Source organism: Mobula hypostoma, chromosome 4, assembly GCF_963921235.1.
Source record: "Mobula hypostoma chromosome 4, sMobHyp1.1, whole genome shotgun sequence".
In the NCBI taxonomy this organism is placed as follows: domain Eukaryota; kingdom Metazoa; phylum Chordata; class Chondrichthyes; order Myliobatiformes; family Myliobatidae; genus Mobula; species Mobula hypostoma.
In genome coordinates this window covers 139,924,092-139,942,810 of record NC_086100.1, presented here as the reverse complement: position 1 = coordinate 139,942,810, position 18,719 = coordinate 139,924,092, and the positions used below count along the sequence as shown (strand labels likewise).

Genomic DNA, 18,719 nt, shown 5'->3' with positions numbered 1-18,719 from the left:
TGTTGCAAAACTATCCTCTACGCGTATATAAAAAGCTGGTGGAACTCAGCAGGCCAGGCAGCTTCTATGGCCAAAACATCAACTGTTTACTCTTTTCCATAGATGCTGCCTGGCCTGCTGAGTTCCTCCTGCATGTTGTGTGTGTTGTTTGGATTTCCAGCATCTACAGATTTTCTCATACTTGGTATTTTCTATTCCTCTGAGCCTCAGCAAAGTTTATATGGATCGACAGATTTAAACATTTCCCTGGTCTCATTTAATGTAATGTCACTCTTTGGATACTTTCTACAGTACTGAAGATTTCCCCTGTGTTTTGTTGAAACATAGCACAGAATGAGCTGAAGCAAGTCTAACTGATCTAGGTTCACTGCTAACAACACCTCAACATTTTGCGTCAACTGCTAAATTACTATAACCTCTGTCCTGAACGCCAACTTCAGAACATCTTTTATGAGAGCGAATCCTTGCAAGACCTCAGGCCCTCATGGTAAACTGGGTAAGGCACTGGAAACCTGTGCCAACCAACTGGAGAGAGTGTTCAAGGACATCTTCAACCTCTCACTGCTGCAGTCGGAGGTTCCCACCTGCTTCAAAAGGGCGACAATTATACCAGTGCCCGAGAAGAGCAGGGTGAGCTGCCTCGATCACCATTGCCCAGTTGCATTAACATCTACAGTGATGAAGTGCTTTGAGAGGTTGGTCATGGCCAGAACGAACTCCAGCCCAAGCAAGGACGTGGAACTGTTGCAATTTGCATATTGCCACAATAGTGGATGTAATCTTACCGGCTCAGCTTTTGGCCTTGGATCATTTGGACAACAGCAATACCTACGTTAGGCTGCTGTTTGCTAATGTCAGCTTGGCGTTCAGCACCATCATACCTCAGTGCTAACCAACAAGCTCCAAAATCTGGGCCTCTGTACCTTCCTCTGCAACTGAATCCTTGACTTCCTCCTCACTGACAATCAAGTTCAAGTTTAATTGAACAAACAAAAATAATAATAAAGCCCAAGTCCCTGAGTGTCATGGCCTGTAGACTGAAGGTGCATGGATGTTGTCCCGGAGCCATGCTGCCACAAGAACAAGCCACAGCAGTTCCTCATCTCGCACAAGCAAAGCCGTAGGTGAATGCAATCCAGCTTGTCTTCCACTGAGCGAACTCTGGTCTACAGCACAGACAGAAGGGGCCAGCCCCAACTCAGTACGGAATCCAGCGCCAAACAGCCAGCTCTGGCATCTCCTTCCCTGGGAGCCACAATAGGCAACCCCAAGGCACAGGGGCCTGCTCCACGCCACGGCTGAGGCGACGCAGCTCCCGCGCTGTTGGTCTTGCTAATGAACCAGTGACTCAGACTTGGTGTCCCACATTACCAATGTCCATCAGGGTCTTGCGATCACAATAAAAACGTCCAAGACAACCTCTTCCACCGTTCGTTGGATTGTGCACCACCTCTGACACCTTCTTCCCTGGGTAGCCGAAGCAGGCTGTAACACAGAGCGCAACGTCCAGCTCCACCGCTATCGAGCAACTCACTGGTGGGATAGACCTGCCTTACTTAATGTTACTAAAAGATAGTAAAAAAAGACAAAGGTCAAAGCAAAGTTATTATCAAAGTACATCTATGTAACCTTATACAACTCTGAGATTCATTTTCTTGCAGGCATACGCAGTAAGACCAAAAAACACAATAGAATCAATGAAAGACCGCATCGATGAAAAGTCGAATAATTGCACCTCTGTTTGGATTCAGAGAGACCACTGCTTCCGAGCGTGCTCCGTCTCACCGGAAAACACTGGCACACATCAGGATCAGTGTACTCTCTCTACAGCCACGATTGTGCGGCTAGGCACAGCTCAAATGCCATCTATAAATTTGCCAATGACACAACTATTGTTGGCAGAATTTCAGGTGGTAGCGAGAAGGCATACAGGACTAAGAAAGATCAGCTGGTTGAGTGGTGTCGCAACAATAACCTTGCACTCAATGTCTGTAAGACCAAGGAATTGATAGTGGACTTCAAGAAGGGGAAGGTGAAGGATCACACACACCAGTCCTTATCGAGGGGTCAGCAGTGGAAAAGGTGAACAGTTTCAAGTTTCTGGGTGTCAACATCTCTTAAGATCTTTCATGGTCCCAATATATCGATGCAGTTCCAAAGAAAGCACGGCAAGGGCTTTATGTCGTTTGGAGTTTCAGTATATTTGGTATGTCACCAAAGACTTCGAGCAAATTTCTACAGCTATACTGTGGAGAGCATTCTAACAAGTTGCATCACTGCCTGGTATGGGCGGGGGGGGGGTGGTTCTGCACAGGATAGGAAAAAGATGCAGAAAGTTGCAATCTCAGTCAGCTTCATCATGGGCACTAGCATCCCCAATACTGAGGACATCTTCAAAAGGCATTCAAAAGGTGTTGCCACAAAAAGGTGGCATCCGTCATTAAGGACCCCCATCATCCATCAAGAAGAATTTACATGTGCCTAAAGACACACACTCAATATTTTAGGAACAGCTTCTTCCCCATCGTCGTCAGATTTCTGAATGTAGAATGCACCCATGTACACTACCTCATTTTTTTTGCTGTCCTTTTGCACTAATTTAATATGCATCTTACTGTAATTTGTACTTTTATGTATTGCAATATAATGCTGCCACAAAGCAACATATTTCATGCCATGTACCAGTGATGTTAAATCTGATTCTGATCAAGCTTTGTGCATTCACACCAAATCATTTACATAAATAATGAGTAAGAAGGGTCCCCATACTGACCCCTCTGCTGCATCACTAGTCACTGACCTCCATTCTGAAAAGTGACCTTAAACCGCCTTCTGCTTTGACCTCTGAGCTGATTTTGAACCCACTTCACTAGCTCTCCCAGATTCTATGGGAATTAAACTTCTAGACCAGCCTACCACGCGGGGCCTTGTTAAAGGCCTTGATAAAATCCAAACAGACAATAGCTGTTCATCTATGCTACCCTCAACTACCTCTTTGCTTACCTCTTCAAAAAAAAATCTGAAAGCTTCACCAAGCACAATTTTCCATGATGACCTCTCCTAATCAGACTGCCTATCCAAATGCTGATCAATCCTGTCCCTCAGGATAACCTGCCTACTACTGATGTCATGCTGACCAGCCTGTATGGGCCAAGACACCGTATCTGGTCTTGGTACTTATATTCAGAAGTCTGTGCTTTCCATCCCTGCTATTCACTGTAAGGTAGGCTACCAATCTTGGATGTCCAACTCCCAATATCCCTTATTGCCTCAGCTGCAGGGAGCTAACATAGTACTTTCCTGAGCTGCCTACTCTCAGCAAATATATTTCTCTCGAGCTGAATTTTATCCATACAACTTGTTGCAATTTCTCCTTCCACATTCTTTCTTCTCTCTACAATGTTGGCCTGTAACCAAGATTGTCTAGTTATCCACAATTACAATTCATTTGTAGCTCTTTCTGTTTTTCTTTGCAAGTTATCAACATTATATCCAATATAGACTGGTTTCCAGATCTTAGCAATATCTACGGCTGTTACTAGATGTAGTACTGATAAGGACCAAACACAAAATACTGTTAATAGATGTAGTACTGATAAGGATCAAACACAAAATACTGTTACTAGTTGTAGTACTGATAAGGACCAAACACAAAATACTGTTAATAGATGTAGTACTGATAAGGACCAAACACAAAATACTGTTACTAGATGTAGTACTGATAAGGACCAAACACAAAATACTGTTAATAGATGTAGTACTGATAAGGACCAAACACAAAATACTGTTAATAGATGTAGTACTGATAAGGACTAAACACAAAATACTGCAGGAACTCAGCACGTCATGCAGCATCTATGGAAAAGAGTAAGGAGTCAACGTTTTGGGCCGAGACATTTCATCAGGACTTTGTGTTTATTTACAAGTAGCATTAATTAAACATTATTAGTTTGCATTCACTTTAACAGTGCACTGGTTTTTCAATGTATTAATCACACACTATAGTCAAAATATACTTGAGTTATTGTGTCCACACTGGATTTCTATCCAACATATTGAATGCTGATGGCAATTGCAGCAGGATGGGATAGGGAACGTTGAGGCTGAATGAAGCTGCCGTTTGCTCCTATGCGCTGTACTCTGACCACCGATAGGGATGTGCGAGGCTGCTGAGGAACAGGTTGTTGGAGCTCTCTTGATTTTCTGCCTCATACACAACTAAAGGCATGATTTCATGAAGCCAGAGAAAAGCAGTTGACTAATCACTGCACAGCTCTGCAACCGAGCTCCTCTTCCTGGCGTGACAGTGAGGCAGAGCTGGAGCCACAGCAGCAGTGACACAAGAATGGCCTTCAGCAACTACCACACTCCCAGCAACGTTTAGAACAACGTACAGGGATGTCAGAGATTGCAGACAGAACCTCTCTCAGTTGCAACAGACATCCAATTTTCCTTGCTATTTTCACTAGTCGCATGACAGCTCCCCTTCCCTCCCTCATACTCTAAACTAAAACCCCATGGTTGAGCCTGGAGCTCTCAGTGTTGAATGGTCCATTACAGAAAATTCAAGTCACACACAATGAAAAACCTCTGGCAATATGACTTAAACTGGTTCACCTGCCATATGCTGGTGTTTTGTACATGGCAACAACTCTGTCCAGTATACATGAGACACCCTGAAGTCTTTCAGCTAAACAAAAACTTATTCTTATTATGCAAGCTGTGCCCAATATAGTCAAGCTATTTGATAATGAGCACACAGCTGCAAACAGCAGACAAGGAAAACTTAAGCCACGCAAAGTATGTTTCAAGAATGTGGTTATCTAGGGGTTGTAAAGCTGGGAAAGGTTGCAGAGGTGACGAGAGCTGAGCCTGTGAGAGGCTTTGAAATCACAGGATGCACTCAGAGGTGACTTTATCAGTGGAGCGGAACCCAGTGTGGTCTTCTGCTGCTGCAGCCCATCCACTTCAAGGTTCGACGTTGCATGTTCAGAGACGCTCTCCTGCACACCACTGATGTTACGCATGGTTATTTGAGTTAGAACCAGTCTAGCCATTCTCTCATTAACAAGGCATTTTCACCCACAGAACTGCTGCTCACTGGATTTATTTTTGTTTTTCCGCATCATTCTCCGTAAACTCCAAAGATTGTTGTGCATGAAAATCCCAGAACATAGCAGTTTCTGAGGTACTCAAACCACCCCGTATGGCACCAGTCATTCCACGGTCTAAGTCATTTAGGTCACATTTCTTTCCCATTCTGATGGTTGGTCTGGACCTCCTGATCATGTCTACATGCTTTTATGTACTGAGTTGCCACTACATGATTGACTGATTAGATATTTGCATTAACGAGCAAGTGTACAGGTGTAACCTAATGAAGTGGCCAGATATATTGTATATTTTAATGCTGCAAAGATGTTATAAAATGAAAGCATTTTCCGACAAACCATCCAAAAACAGGTATTCAATTATTATTTAACAAGATATAAACTCAATTAATAAATTTCAATACTTCAATGATCCTTAATAATATCAATCCACACAGAAAAAGGGGACACGTTTATCAAATTCCCAATGAAAGTAAAGCCGTGTCTGAAAACGCACTGTGAATAGGAGAAAATTAACATAATCACCAAATAGTATGTCCAGCAGTGAGGTTATGATGATAAAGAATTTGGGAACAAATGGAACATTTCATTGGACATAAATCAATGAAAAAGTTCAAGTTCAACATTCAAAGTAAATTTATTATCAAATTACATATATGTCACCACATACAACCTGAGATTAATCTTCCTGCAGGCACTCACAGTAAATATAAGAAACACAGTAGAATCAATGAAAAGTTGATAGAAACCACTCAGCAGGAAGAACAAACAACCAATGTACAAAAGACAACAAGCTGTGCAAATACAAAACAAAAGAAGAAAAAATAAGCAATAAGTATTGAGAAAATGAGTTGAACAGTTCTGTGATGGGACAAGTGAAGTTATCCCCTCTGATTCAAGACCCTGATGGTTTCCAAGTTCAAAGTACATTCATTATTAAAGTATGTGGACTATATACAACCCTGAGATTCATCTCCTTACAGGCAGTCACAAAACAAAGAAACCCAGTAGAACCCAAAAACAATCCATGCAAGCAATAAGAGTAAGCAAATTGCATTCGGAACTGAAGTTCATGATAGCGAGTCCACAGCCACGAAACAAGTCAGTCATCCTGCAACCGATTCAGAAGCCCACTTAGTTGCAGGTCACAGCCTCAGTTCAGCGAAGAGATGAATAAACCTTGCGAAGCAGTGAGCTGAACTGGTCTGCCCTCACCTCCAGCCCCGACACCCTGATCTTTTCAATCTGGCCCGGTGGTTAAACCGCCCAAACCTCAGGTTGTTCCTCACTTTTAGAACTGGGCCCTGCTGCTTCGATACACTCTCGGGCCTGGGCCCTGCTACTTCGATTCGACCTGTACCAGACCTTTCCAATTCAGCCTGGTGCTTAAATTCATCAAAACTCAAGTCTTTCCTCTGGGCCCTGCCACCTTAACTCTGTCTTGCCTCAGTTCTGCCGCAACGAATCACCTCCAAGTCCCCCCTCAGCAATGGCCAAATATTGGCTCATTCCTCGTTCCTGGGCCCAGGTCCCACCACCTCATTTTGGACCATACACACTGTGCCGTAACCATCCTGCACCTTCAAGGCTTCATTCACACTGCAAAAAATGCCAGTTTGTACAGACAGTTCAAAAGCTCAACTCCAAAAGGGAAAGGGAAGTTACAGGCTACTGATTGCAATGATCGTTTTCCAGAAAATGTGTGACTAGTAAAGTAGTTAATAGTTTTGTTTGCTACCAGCAAGTAGTTGCAGTGCTTCACCAGTGCCACCTTAAGCCAGAACCGGTTGAGAGGTAGTAACTGTTCCAGAACCTGGTCGTGTGGGTCCTGAGGCTCCTGTACCTTCTTCCTGATGGCAGCAGTGAGAAGAGAGCGTGGCCTGGATGGTGCGGTCCTTGATGAGGGGAAGGTTTTACACGTGATGGATTGGGCCATATCCACTACCTTTTGTGGGCATTGGTGTGTCCATAGCAGGCTGATGCAACCAGCTAACATACATTGCACCACGAGGAATTCTGCAGATGCTGGAAATTCAAGCAACACACATCAAAGTTGCAGGTGAATGCAGCAGGCCAGGCAGCATCTCTAGGAAGAGGTACAGTCGACGTTTCAGGCCGCGACCCTTCTTCAGTCCTGACGAAGAGTCTCGGCCTGAAACGTTGACTGTACCTCTTCCTAGAGATGCTGCCTGGCCTGCTGCGTTCACCAGCAACTTTGATGTGTGTTGCTTGATACATTGCACCAGACATCTACAGAAGTGTTTCAAAGTTTAGATGACATGCCACATCTTCACAATATTCCAAGTAGAGGTGGTGCCGTGTTTCTCCTCATAGTGGCACTTACATGCTGGACCCAGGACAGAGCTTCTGGAATGATAACGCCAAGGAATTTAAAATTGCTGACCCTCTCCAACTCTGATTCCCCAATGAGGACTGGCTCATGGACCTCTGATTTCCTCCTCCTGAAGTCAATAATCAGCTGCTTGGTCTTGCTGACATTGAGTGAGAGGTCATTGTTGTCGCATCACTCAGCCTAGACTTTCAACCTCCCTGCTATATGCCGATTCGTCACCCACTTTTGTTTCAGCCAACACAGTGGCATCATCAGCAAACTTAAAAATGGCATTGGAGCTGTGCTTAGCCTCACAGCCAACAGTACAAAATGAGTAGAGCAGGGGCTAAGCACACAGTCTTGTGGTGCACCTGTGCTTACGGAAATCATGGAAGAAATGTTGTTGCCAATCCAAACTGGCTGTGAGAAAAATCGAGGATCCAGTTGCACAAGGAGGTATTGAGGCCAAAGTCTTGAAGCTTATTGATTAGTTTTGAGGGGATGATAGTATTAAAAGCTGAACTGTAGTCAATGAAGGGCACCCTGAGAAGGTAATACTGTGCAGAAAGAGGCCAAATGGCAGATTATGTGTACTGGCAAATATTATATTTTGTTAAACGTACAACTTATTCACATCAGTGCAGTATGCACTGGGGACTCGTATATCAGTAATCTTTAAAAGACTACTTAAGTAGTTCCAGCTCAATATCTGCAGATCTCCAGGCTGTAAACAACAATGCTGATCTAGTGATTCAACTTGTAAATTATAAAAAATGATTTTTAAGCTCAATAGGGGGTGCAATCCACACTAATGTAACCTGACCTTTCAATGATTAAATTTACTTTGCAAGCTCAACTGTAGCAAGAGTCACCTTGCCAAGTGGGAGGGGTGAAGATGCAAACAAAACAGTAAAACTCTGATAATCCGGCACTCTTTGGACTAGCAGATTTTCTAGACTATTGGATGCTTCCCAAGCCTGAGAAATTTTGCAGCAAGTCTGCTGAGTCTAACAATTTTATTTTATTTAAAGAGCACAGTAACGGCCCCTTTCGGCTCAACGAGCTTGCATCGTCCAATTGCACCCATGTGATCAATGAACCCCTATTAACCTTAAGTCTTTGGAACGTGGGAGGAAACCAGAGCATCTGAAGGAAGCCTGTGTGGTCACTGGCACATGGTACAAACTCCTTACAGACGGTGGCGGGAACTGAACCCAGGTCACTGCTACCATAATAGCGTTACGCGAACTGCGATGCTATGTGGTGCCCAAAATCACATGCTTTAGGTAAGGCCAGAACACACAGCCTCGGTACAAGTACGGCACACTAACTGATTGTGTCAAAAGATTTCTAAAAGTTCAAGCACTCCCGAAACCTCCCTCCAGCTGCCTGCATCCCTTACCATGGAGCTCCAGCTCCAGAACTCATCCCTGGTTCCAGCCACATCTGGACCATGATCCAGACCCCATCCCTGGTCTCTCTGCTGAACCACAGATCTGCACTCACATCCCATTTGAAGTCTGGGCTTCTGGCAAACACTCCAGAGTAATGTGAGAGCCAGAAGTCAGATTGTCAGTATTTCCAAATGATTGGATATCGGGTCATCAGCGTTTTACTGCGTATTGAGACCCCACAATATGGCAGCTGGTCACCTCATTCCTGTACAACAATGCTCAGCACAACCTAATATCACTCATTGATCACAGCATTTTCTGTGGAAGCAAACAGACAAAAGGTCAATGTTCACCTACACAGAGGGAGAAATTTGAAAAGAAAAGAAACACTTACCTTCTAAACAGGCAATTAAGGAGCAGCACTGGCTGTCAAGTACACTACCATCTGCTTTACACACGGGAATATAGCAAACAATTTAAAAGCTGTATCAATTTGGGTGACATAGTGATGCAGCAGGTAGGGTTGATGTCTCAAAACTCCCGTGACCTGACTTCCAAAGCTGTCTGTGCAAATTTGCATATTTCCCTGTGAACCCCATGGGTTTCCCTCAGGGGATCCCAAAGATGAGCTGATGGGAAAGTTAACTGGTTACTCTAAACTATCCCTAATGTAGATGGGTGGCAGGATAGTCAGGGTGAAGTTGATGGGCAAGTGGCAGGAAATTGGGAAATAAATGAGGAGAGGGGGAATGGGATTGCTCTAAAAGCTGGTGTACTCTCAATAGGCTGAATGGTCTCCTATGCTGTAAGGAAGAAGAACGGAAAATACAATGTTTCAAGGCATCCATTTAATCATTTAGTAAATGCAGTTGTACGTTAACTATTTCCAACTATTTGCTTCTACAACCTGGGTAAAATGGCCAACTTATTTTCGCTCCAGCTGAGTTGTTGTGCCGGAGTGTGCAGATTGTTGGGATGAATCCCAATGCATTTCCATCACACTCCTGCTCCCACCTCCAAGCATCCCATCCGTACAGTTCTTACCTGCTTCTGCTGGATCAGTCTCAATCTCCTGCTCCTCAGCAACATCTTGCATCAAGTAAGTTTCATCATCATAGACCAAAATCTGTGCTGCATAGCTCTGATCGAGCCTGGCACTGGGAACTGGTTCTACAATCACTGCAGGGTACCCTGGACCCTTCTCTGCATCCTGCGGGACAAGGCAGTAGAAACATAGGCAGAATTGTAAAACGATATCATTAAGATACTCTTCTCAGCACAGTATTTTTAATGGCTTTGCTTCTTTGTATTTTGTCATTCACTTAGTCATAAATGCCATCAGGAACATGACTAATTTGCTTATCTTTGTGTAATAGTACCACAAGCTAAGGAGACCATCACAAAAGGAGAGCTAATCTTAACTTCCTTATTCACTGCTCCCGCCACTCAATACTAGATATGGTGAGGAAAAACACGAACAATCTGGTTTTATTTTATAAATAATGAGTTGATTAGATGGGCTGAATGAACTTTGGCTGTTTTATCTTAATTTTAGTCTTCGGATTGAATATAATCCAGCACAACTCATTAATCATCAACTGCTAAATATGAGAGAATCATTTTACAAAATTTACAAGATTAATTACAGAATTCAGAACCATAAGATTGTCATCCATTGACGTGTTTTTAAAAACTTTACTGTATTTAAGGGTTAAGTCTTCAAACAGGTAAAGGGTGTAATCCCAAAAGTTAAATTGGTTTGAATGTCAAATGCTTCAGATGAATCATACAACATCTAAGTGGAACATTTTACATTGAAAAGCTGGAATAGGAGGGAAAAAAATATACCCACTCGTTTCCTACACTTTCAAATGGGTTCTCCAATATTAATTTCAGCTGCTTAAATGAAAATTTATAGAATGGATTCCAAATGGTCTTAAAACTTCTGCAAATCACACAGGCTGGAGTACATCTCAACAGCGTCAACAATGCAGGCAGAGAAGTCAGAAAGGAAAAAATAAGCTTGGAGTCCTCAATTCCACATACGTCCAACCCCTTCAACAAAGCCGTATGTGTGATGGGCACCAGATAAGGACAGAATTGAACCAGCTATCTATATGAATATTTGCACTGCTCACTACGAATCAGCAAACATACAAGTCTCAGCTCATAGCATAATGTCTCAAGGTGTCAGCAACTAAAAAGATGAAGAAGGAGACTCCAAAGAAAAAGAATGGTGATACAATTGAGTGGGTACGAAAGAACAGGTACCTGTTGGAAGAGCCGTGGCAGAAGCAACATAGTTTTTTCCTATCAACAGGTTTTGAGATTGCAGTTTTGGCAATTGCAGAGGAATTTCACCTAGGTTTTAGAAACAATGCCATTTTCTTTGGAATAAGTGATTTCCTATACATTTATAACTTAGAATGAAACCATATTGCAAGAATTTCACGGAACGTATTTAACAACTTGCAGGTTTGCTATACAATTTGATGTTTTCCATTAGCAGAATGCAGACCAGATGCCTATTCTCCCTGCTGCGTGCAATTGGATCTCTACTACGCCAATGGGAGCAAGCTACAGCAGGCATGAAGCAGAGACCATTCTTTACACAAACCCGCATTCTGCCTTTAACATCAAAGCATGCCAAACCACAGGGTTATCGCTGCTGTGTGGCCGCAGGAGAAAGTAAATTGTACATCCTCTAAGTACTTCCCTACACTGCTAGAAAAGCGGCAGATGATGGAAATCTGAAATATATTAAAAACACAACAGCAAATTCTGGAAGTACTTAGATCAGGAACCAAGTGAGAAGATTAAAAAAAAGAATAACTGTTTCTCTATGCACAGTTAGCTAGCTTCATTGGTGACACATCATTTAATGTGTAATAATAATAACAAGCAGACATCAAACTAATGATGTAACGGCTCACTGTACAAGGAGATTAGTGTCAGAGCAGGAGTTTGGTGTCAGAGGTTTTCATCCTGGATCAGCACTACATCAGAACAATGGATGCCATAACTGAGCTAGTTCAGGCCTGCTGAGTTCCTCCAGTATTTTGTGTGCAGCTTATATTATCATGTGTATGTGTATCATACATAAGTAGTCAATAATCAATTTTTACTCCAATACACTAGAAAATTATGCAGTATTGATAGTAATATTTAATTGTAGGTAATTTTTAAAAGTATACAGACCACCAAGGTTGTGGATTATTTTGTACTTTTTAAAATAAAATCTTACACATTCCAAAAAAAATCTGTATTGGCAGTAATATATACTGTCAACCGTGCATTTTGCTATTAAGAATGCAGACTTTAAAATGTGGTTAGCATGTAAAGACTACTGACCAATCACGTTTATTGGTACAGATCAAATACACTAGTCAATGTTACAACCAACCTATATCTGCAGTCAGGTACCCAGACCCGCACAGCTATCCGTGCCCGCTTTGAAAGGGAGAATATAACTGCAGCTGTGGAGATCCCTACTGCACCTGGTGACCCTGTGATCTCTGTCTCGGAGGTCGATGTTAGGCTGTTTTTAAAGAGAGTGAACCCTCGCAAGGCAGAAGGTCCCAACAGAGTACCTGGTAAGACTCTGAAAACTTGTGCCAACCAACTGGCAGAAGTATTCAAGGACATTTTCAACCTCACACTGCTACGGGCGAAAATTTCCACTTGATTCAAAAGGGCAACAATTATACCAGTGCCTAAGAAGAATAATGTGAGCTGCCTTAATGACCATCGCCTGGTAGCACTCACATCTACAGTGATGAAATGTCTGAGAGGTTGACTAGACTGAACTCCTGCCTCAGCAGGGACCTGGACCCATTGCAATTTGCCTATCACCACAATAGGTCAACGGCAGATGCAATCTCAATGGCTCTCCACATGGCTTTAAACCACCTGGACAACACAAACACCTTCATCAGGATGCTGTTTGACTATAGCTCAGCATTTAACACAATCATTCCCACAATCCTGATTGAGAAGTTACAGAACCTGGGCCTCTGTACCTCCCTCTGCAATTGGATCCTTGACTTCCTAACCGGAGGACCACAATCTGTGCGGATTGGTGATAACATCTCCTCCTCGCTGACGATCAACACTGGTGCACCTCAGGGGTGTGTGATGAGCCCACTGCTCTATTCTCTGTATACACATGACTGTGTGGCTAGGCATAGCCCAAATACTATCTCTAAATTTGTTGATGATACAACTATTGTTGGTAGAATCTCAGATATAGACGAGAGGGCATACAGGAGTGAGGTATGCCAACTAGTGGAGTGGTTTCACAGCAATGACCTTGCACTCAACGTCAGTAAGATGAAAGAGCTGATTGTGGACTTCAGGAAGGGTAAGACGAAGGAACACATACCAATCCTCAGAGAGATCAGAAGTGGAGAGAGTGAACAGTTTCACGTTCCTGGGTGTCAAGATCTCTAAGTGCATAATCTGGTCCCAACATATCAATGCAGCTATAAAGAAGGCAAGACAGCGACTATACTTCATTAGGAGTTTGAAGAGATTTGGTATGTCAACAAAAACACTCAAAAACTTCTATAGATGTACTGTGGAGAGCATTCTGACAGGCTGCATCACTGTCTGTTATGGGGGGGGCAGGGGGGCTACTGCACAGGACCAAAAGAAGCTGCAGAGGATCATAAATTTAGTTAACTGGGTACTAGCCTACAAAGTACCCAGGACATCTTCAAGGAGCGGTGTCTCAGAAAGGCAGCGTCCATTATTAACAATCTCCAGCACCCAGGGCATGCCCTTTTCTCACTGTTACCATCAGGTAGGAGGTACAGAAGCCTGAAGGCACACACTCCACGATTCAGGAACAGCTTCTTCCCCTCTGCCATTCGATTCCTAAATGGACATTGAACCCATGAACACTACCTCACTTTTTAAATAATATTATTTCTGGTTTTTTGCACGATTTTAATCTATTCAATATACATATACTGTAAGTGATTTATTTATTTCTTCTATATTATGTATTGCATTGAGCCGCTGCTGCTAAGTTAACAAATTTCATGACACATGCCAGTGGTAATAAACCTGATTCTGATTCTATGGGCAGAAATGTGCATCTCTGGATGTTTAGTTGCATCATGAACAATTTAACTGCAATTATAGAACTCAGAAGTTGTGGCAGGCATCTAAAAATACCTGATTTTGGCAAATGATCGCCAAAAAGATATTAATATTTATACATATTAAAGATGTAATGTTATAAAAGATATAACATAACCAAATCTAAACTGAAACCTGAAACCTACTCCCAAGCATTCTGTATAAACTTTTAACGAGTATTTATCAGCTTCTATTGCAGTGGCCCTGGCAAACCAAAACTGGCGGCATTAAAAATTCAACATGCACCACATAATTAGCAGGAAAGAATACTTGAATCTCTGATGCCTTCAAGCAGTAATGCAAAGACACCATTGTATACTTACAATACTCAAATGATGAAAGAGTATCAACTTACAGATGATTCCGGCACCCAATTCCGTACGCAGAGTAGAAAAAAAATCCAAAAAAATGCAGACTGAGCTAAAAATAAAATTCAGTCACAAAGGCTACTCACCTGCTTCTGCGTACAGCTTCACAGCCAACCATCGTACCAGTAAACATTTCCATATTTCATGGCAATATCAATTTAATCAATGTAAGAATCAAAATATTAACATTTATTCATTCACAATGAACAGAAAACTAGTACGAAAAGCTATAATAAAAAGTGTTACTTTTGAAAGCGACATTCCTTCTCAGAAAAGAATAAAGCACATCTGAAGGCTGGTTATAGTTTGAGCTCCAAGTAGGTGCACCTGAGGTAACTGCTTGTGATGCTGCATGAACCAATGATGGACTTGCTCGTATCTTCACTATGTATCTTGGAAATTTCATTAGTTGCTTACATACAACCCACAAAATTATACCTGTTTAAATTATAGAATCCAAAGAGTCATTTACTTCCAAGATCCATTAAAAAGTGATCAAACCTGGGCTGTATGTTCAGAAAGTTGTTCACTCTATTTATTCAGTACATTGCATGTGATTGTGTTTAGTACGGTGTGTGTACAAGCTGGGCAGTCTTGCACAGTGAAAATAGCAAATGGAACTCTTTCTCCAGGGAACCGATCCAGATGAGAGGGAAGTCATTGGTCAAGCCTGTCGGATGTCTGGGAAGTTATTCGGAAACTGTGCGTGTACTGCCTCTTAAAACGAAGCAAGACTGGATGTGACTAAGTCTCAACCCAGGGTTTTGTCTGAAGGAGGGAAGTGATTTATTAGTTTTGATTAACAAACTTAAAGTTTTTCTGTCTTAGCAGTAACAATCCACTGCTTAAGGTCACAATTCAACACTGCATGGACTCCTATAGTTTCAAATAGATTAAAAAAAAACAAGTTTGAACGTCAGAAATGGTTACCATGAAACTATCATACTGTTATAGATGTCTACCTTGTTTAATAATATCTATCAGAGAAGGCAATCTACCATTCTTACCCAGTCTGGCCTATATGTGATTCCAGACCCACCAGTGTGGTTAACTGTTAACTTCTCAGTTCAGCATTATGGACGAATTTTAAATTTCCAGCAACATCCACACCCCATAATGAGTCTTCACTTTACATATTAGTTTTTACAAATGTTTAGAGAGTTAGCAGTCGCACCTTCAGTGTTGAGAAAGTGCAGAAAAGCACGCAGACTACGTACTAAAGACTCAAAATATTCCAGATTTTGAATGGATTCAATGTGCCAGCAAAAGTTATTCATTGCATAACAAGAGAGGATATGCATGAATGTTAAATAGGACAGAAGCATAGTTATTTTGGAAAGAAGAGGGGGAGGCGGAAATGCCCCTTCGCTGACCTGCTGCTGGTGGTTCTCCATTACATTACTGGCAAAGTCAAACACCAGGCTTCCACAGTCCACCACTGCTGATGTCATAGCACATTTCCTGGGACTTTCAGAGCAACGGGGAACAAAGCGATCTCTCGCAACAGGAGGCTGCACTCAAGCTGTCCCGTGTTGGGAAACGGCCCTTTCCTTTCGGGCACATACAGAACCATACAGCACTTAGGGGTGTTGTTCAAAGCGTAGCACAATCAAAGATGGTGCAGCACAGAAATAGGTCCCCCTGGGGCATGTGTCCTTTCTGGCTCCACTTCCTCCGCTTATGACTTGAGGTAAATGTCATTCCAGTAAAGTGTTGCTTCTGCAAGAGGTTAGCGCACCTGCAAAAGGGAAAGAAAAGCAGGTAAATTTATTGGCTTTTAAAGGCCACGCACAAAATGGAAAGATAAAACCAAAATTAAAACATACAGTGATTTCAGGGTTTTTTTGGGTAACTTGACGCTTGGCTTAACAAGCCCATAAGCGCCCATAGCTGGACCCTTTCCAACGCAAACCTTATCTATGCATCAATGAATCAGACTTGTTGAAATCTCTGCCAAAGAAGCGGAAACAGTGAACAGCCTTTCTCTTTAATAATGCTGAAGGGCAATAGAGGGCACTAGTGAGCAAATCACAGCAAGATCAACTAAACTCTGCAACACACACAAAATGCTGGAGGAACTCAGCAAGTCAGGCCTCATTACAGAGGGGAATAAACAGTCGACATCTTGGGCTGAGGCCCTTCAATAGGACATATCTGCAGAATCTTGTGTTGATGATTTGTACTAGACTGCGCTGAGGTAGCAACACAATTTGGATCAGGACAGATATTCATTTAACACAAGCTTTAGACTATTTTTCATGAAGCTTGAAACTACTATTTTCATGATTTCTTTAAAAAACAATTTCACAAGAAACTATGTTAACTATGTGAACACACAAAATGCTGGAGGAACTCAGTGGGTCAGGCAGCATCTATGGAAATGAATAAACAGTCAATATTGCGGGCCAAGACCCTTCTTGAGTACTCTGTATTTAGCTATGTGCATTTTTTTTGCTTTGTAATCACAGAAATGCAATGAAAAGATCAAGGTGAGGAGGTAAAAGTTAAATTATATTTTTCCATGGTCGAATTCAATTCAGCAAAGCTACCAACACAACTGGTACTGACCTCACTGTACACGTAACATTGGCTTGGCCACCTCTGGGATTACCTGGTTATTACTTGCAGCATTTACACGTATTGTGACAAGTGGCAAATGATAAATGTCAGTTTCTTGATTGCAAATCAAAAACTAAAGCACCATGAAAGGTCACGGCACAAGGCAGATCAACTAAAGACAATTATTTGAAATCTTTATTGAAAACTTTACACAATAGAGGGGGAAAACCCTGAAATTTAATCTTGTTGTGAGGTTGAAATCACGTGCCCCAGCTGTGATAATTCTAGAAACATCCAACACTCACAAGTGCCCTAAAGAATTGAATCTAATATTATTCTTAATGTGGGCTTGTTTCTAAAGAAATCTAGAAATGCAGGAGTCCTAAGGAATGCTATGGCGTCAGCACGGAAATGGCTCACCCACCCAAGCTAGGCCCATAAACCACTGTTTGGCCCAAAATCTTCTACGCCTTTCCAATCTATCTACCTCTCCACTGTCTTTTAAAATTTGCTCTTATACCTGCCCAATCTCTTCAACTAGTAGCTCTTTTGACAATTGTGGAAAACAAACTGCCCCTCAAGTTCCTTTTAAACCTGTCCCCTCTTACCTTAAACCTATATCCTCTAGTTCTTGATTCCCCAACCCTGGGGAAAAAGACGAAATGAATCCACCCTGTCTATGTCCCTCACGGCTTATACACCTCTATAAGATCACCTTCCAGTCTCCCCAGTTTTTAAGGAATAAAGTCATAGCCTGTTCAATCTTGCCCTATAACTTCGTCCCTCAAGTCCTGGCATCATCCTTGTAAATCTTTTCTGCACTCTTTCAAGTTTAATACCTTTTCCACAGCAGGGCGACCAAAACGGAACACAATACCCCGAGTGCGGCCTCAACACTGTCCTGTACAATTATATCATGACCTCACAACATTTATACTCAATGCCCTGACTTACAAAGGCCAGCATACCAAAGGCCTTCTTCACCATCCTGACTACTGTACCTGTACCTGTGACTTCATATTCAATGAAACAAGTACTCATACTCCAAGGTGCTCTGTTTTACAACATTTCCCAGGGCCCTGTCATGAAAGTTCTACCTGGATTTGGCTTTCCAAAATGCAATACCTCACACTTATCTGAATTAAACTACATTTGCTATTCCTCAGCCTGCTTACTCAGCTATCAAAATCCCTCTGTAAATTTAATAACCTTCTGCATTGTCAACAATACCACAATTTTAGTGTCATCTAGAAACTTACTAACCAAACCTTGAACATTGTTTTCTAACTTGTTGATCTGGATGACAAACAGCAATGGGTCCATTACCGGCCCCTGAGATTCAACACTAGTCACAGGCCTCCATTCCAAGAAACAACTTTCCACCATCACTCTCCACTTTCTACCTCAAACAACCAATAAATCAGCTCTCTCTGGATTCCATTCCTAACCTTCTAGAACAGCCTTCCATGTTGAACCTTAAACTTACAGAAATCCATACAAGCCATGTCTGGCACCGCGCCCTCATCAAGTTATTTGGTCATCTCATCAAAAAAACTTAATCAAGTTCATAATGATGTAGCTATATCTTATCTCCCAAAATACTCTCCAGTGAATTACCCATCACCCACATTAGACTTACTGGATTAGATTTCCCAGGTTTTCCTTTGATATCATTCTTATATAAAGGCAAAATTACTTGACAGCATTTTGAACTATAGTCCCGAACATTACTCAATACCAAGACACCAATTTAAAATTACAAAGGGAAAACAGATAAAGATAATTATCAGAGGAATCAAGGTGTCCATAAACT

The 18,719-nt window shown here is 42.0% G+C and overlaps 1 protein-coding gene across 2 annotated transcripts in view; it reads right to left on the bottom strand.

The window, feature by feature from the left end:
• Positions 1 to 18,719, bottom strand: part of LOC134345647 (ETS-related transcription factor Elf-2-like) — a 161,474-nt gene that overhangs the window by 75,278 nt on the left and 67,477 nt on the right. For both annotated transcript variants that reach the window (XM_063046651.1, XM_063046650.1), the window contains exons 2-3: positions 15,721 to 16,085; positions 9,882 to 10,047 (exon numbers count right to left, since the gene is read on the bottom strand). In XM_063046651.1, the coding sequence (XP_062902721.1) occupies positions 9,882 to 10,047; positions 15,721 to 15,798 (244 nt within the window). In that variant the 5' untranslated portion in view covers positions 15,799 to 16,085. The remainder of the gene's footprint in view (positions 1 to 9,881; positions 10,048 to 15,720; positions 16,086 to 18,719) is intronic.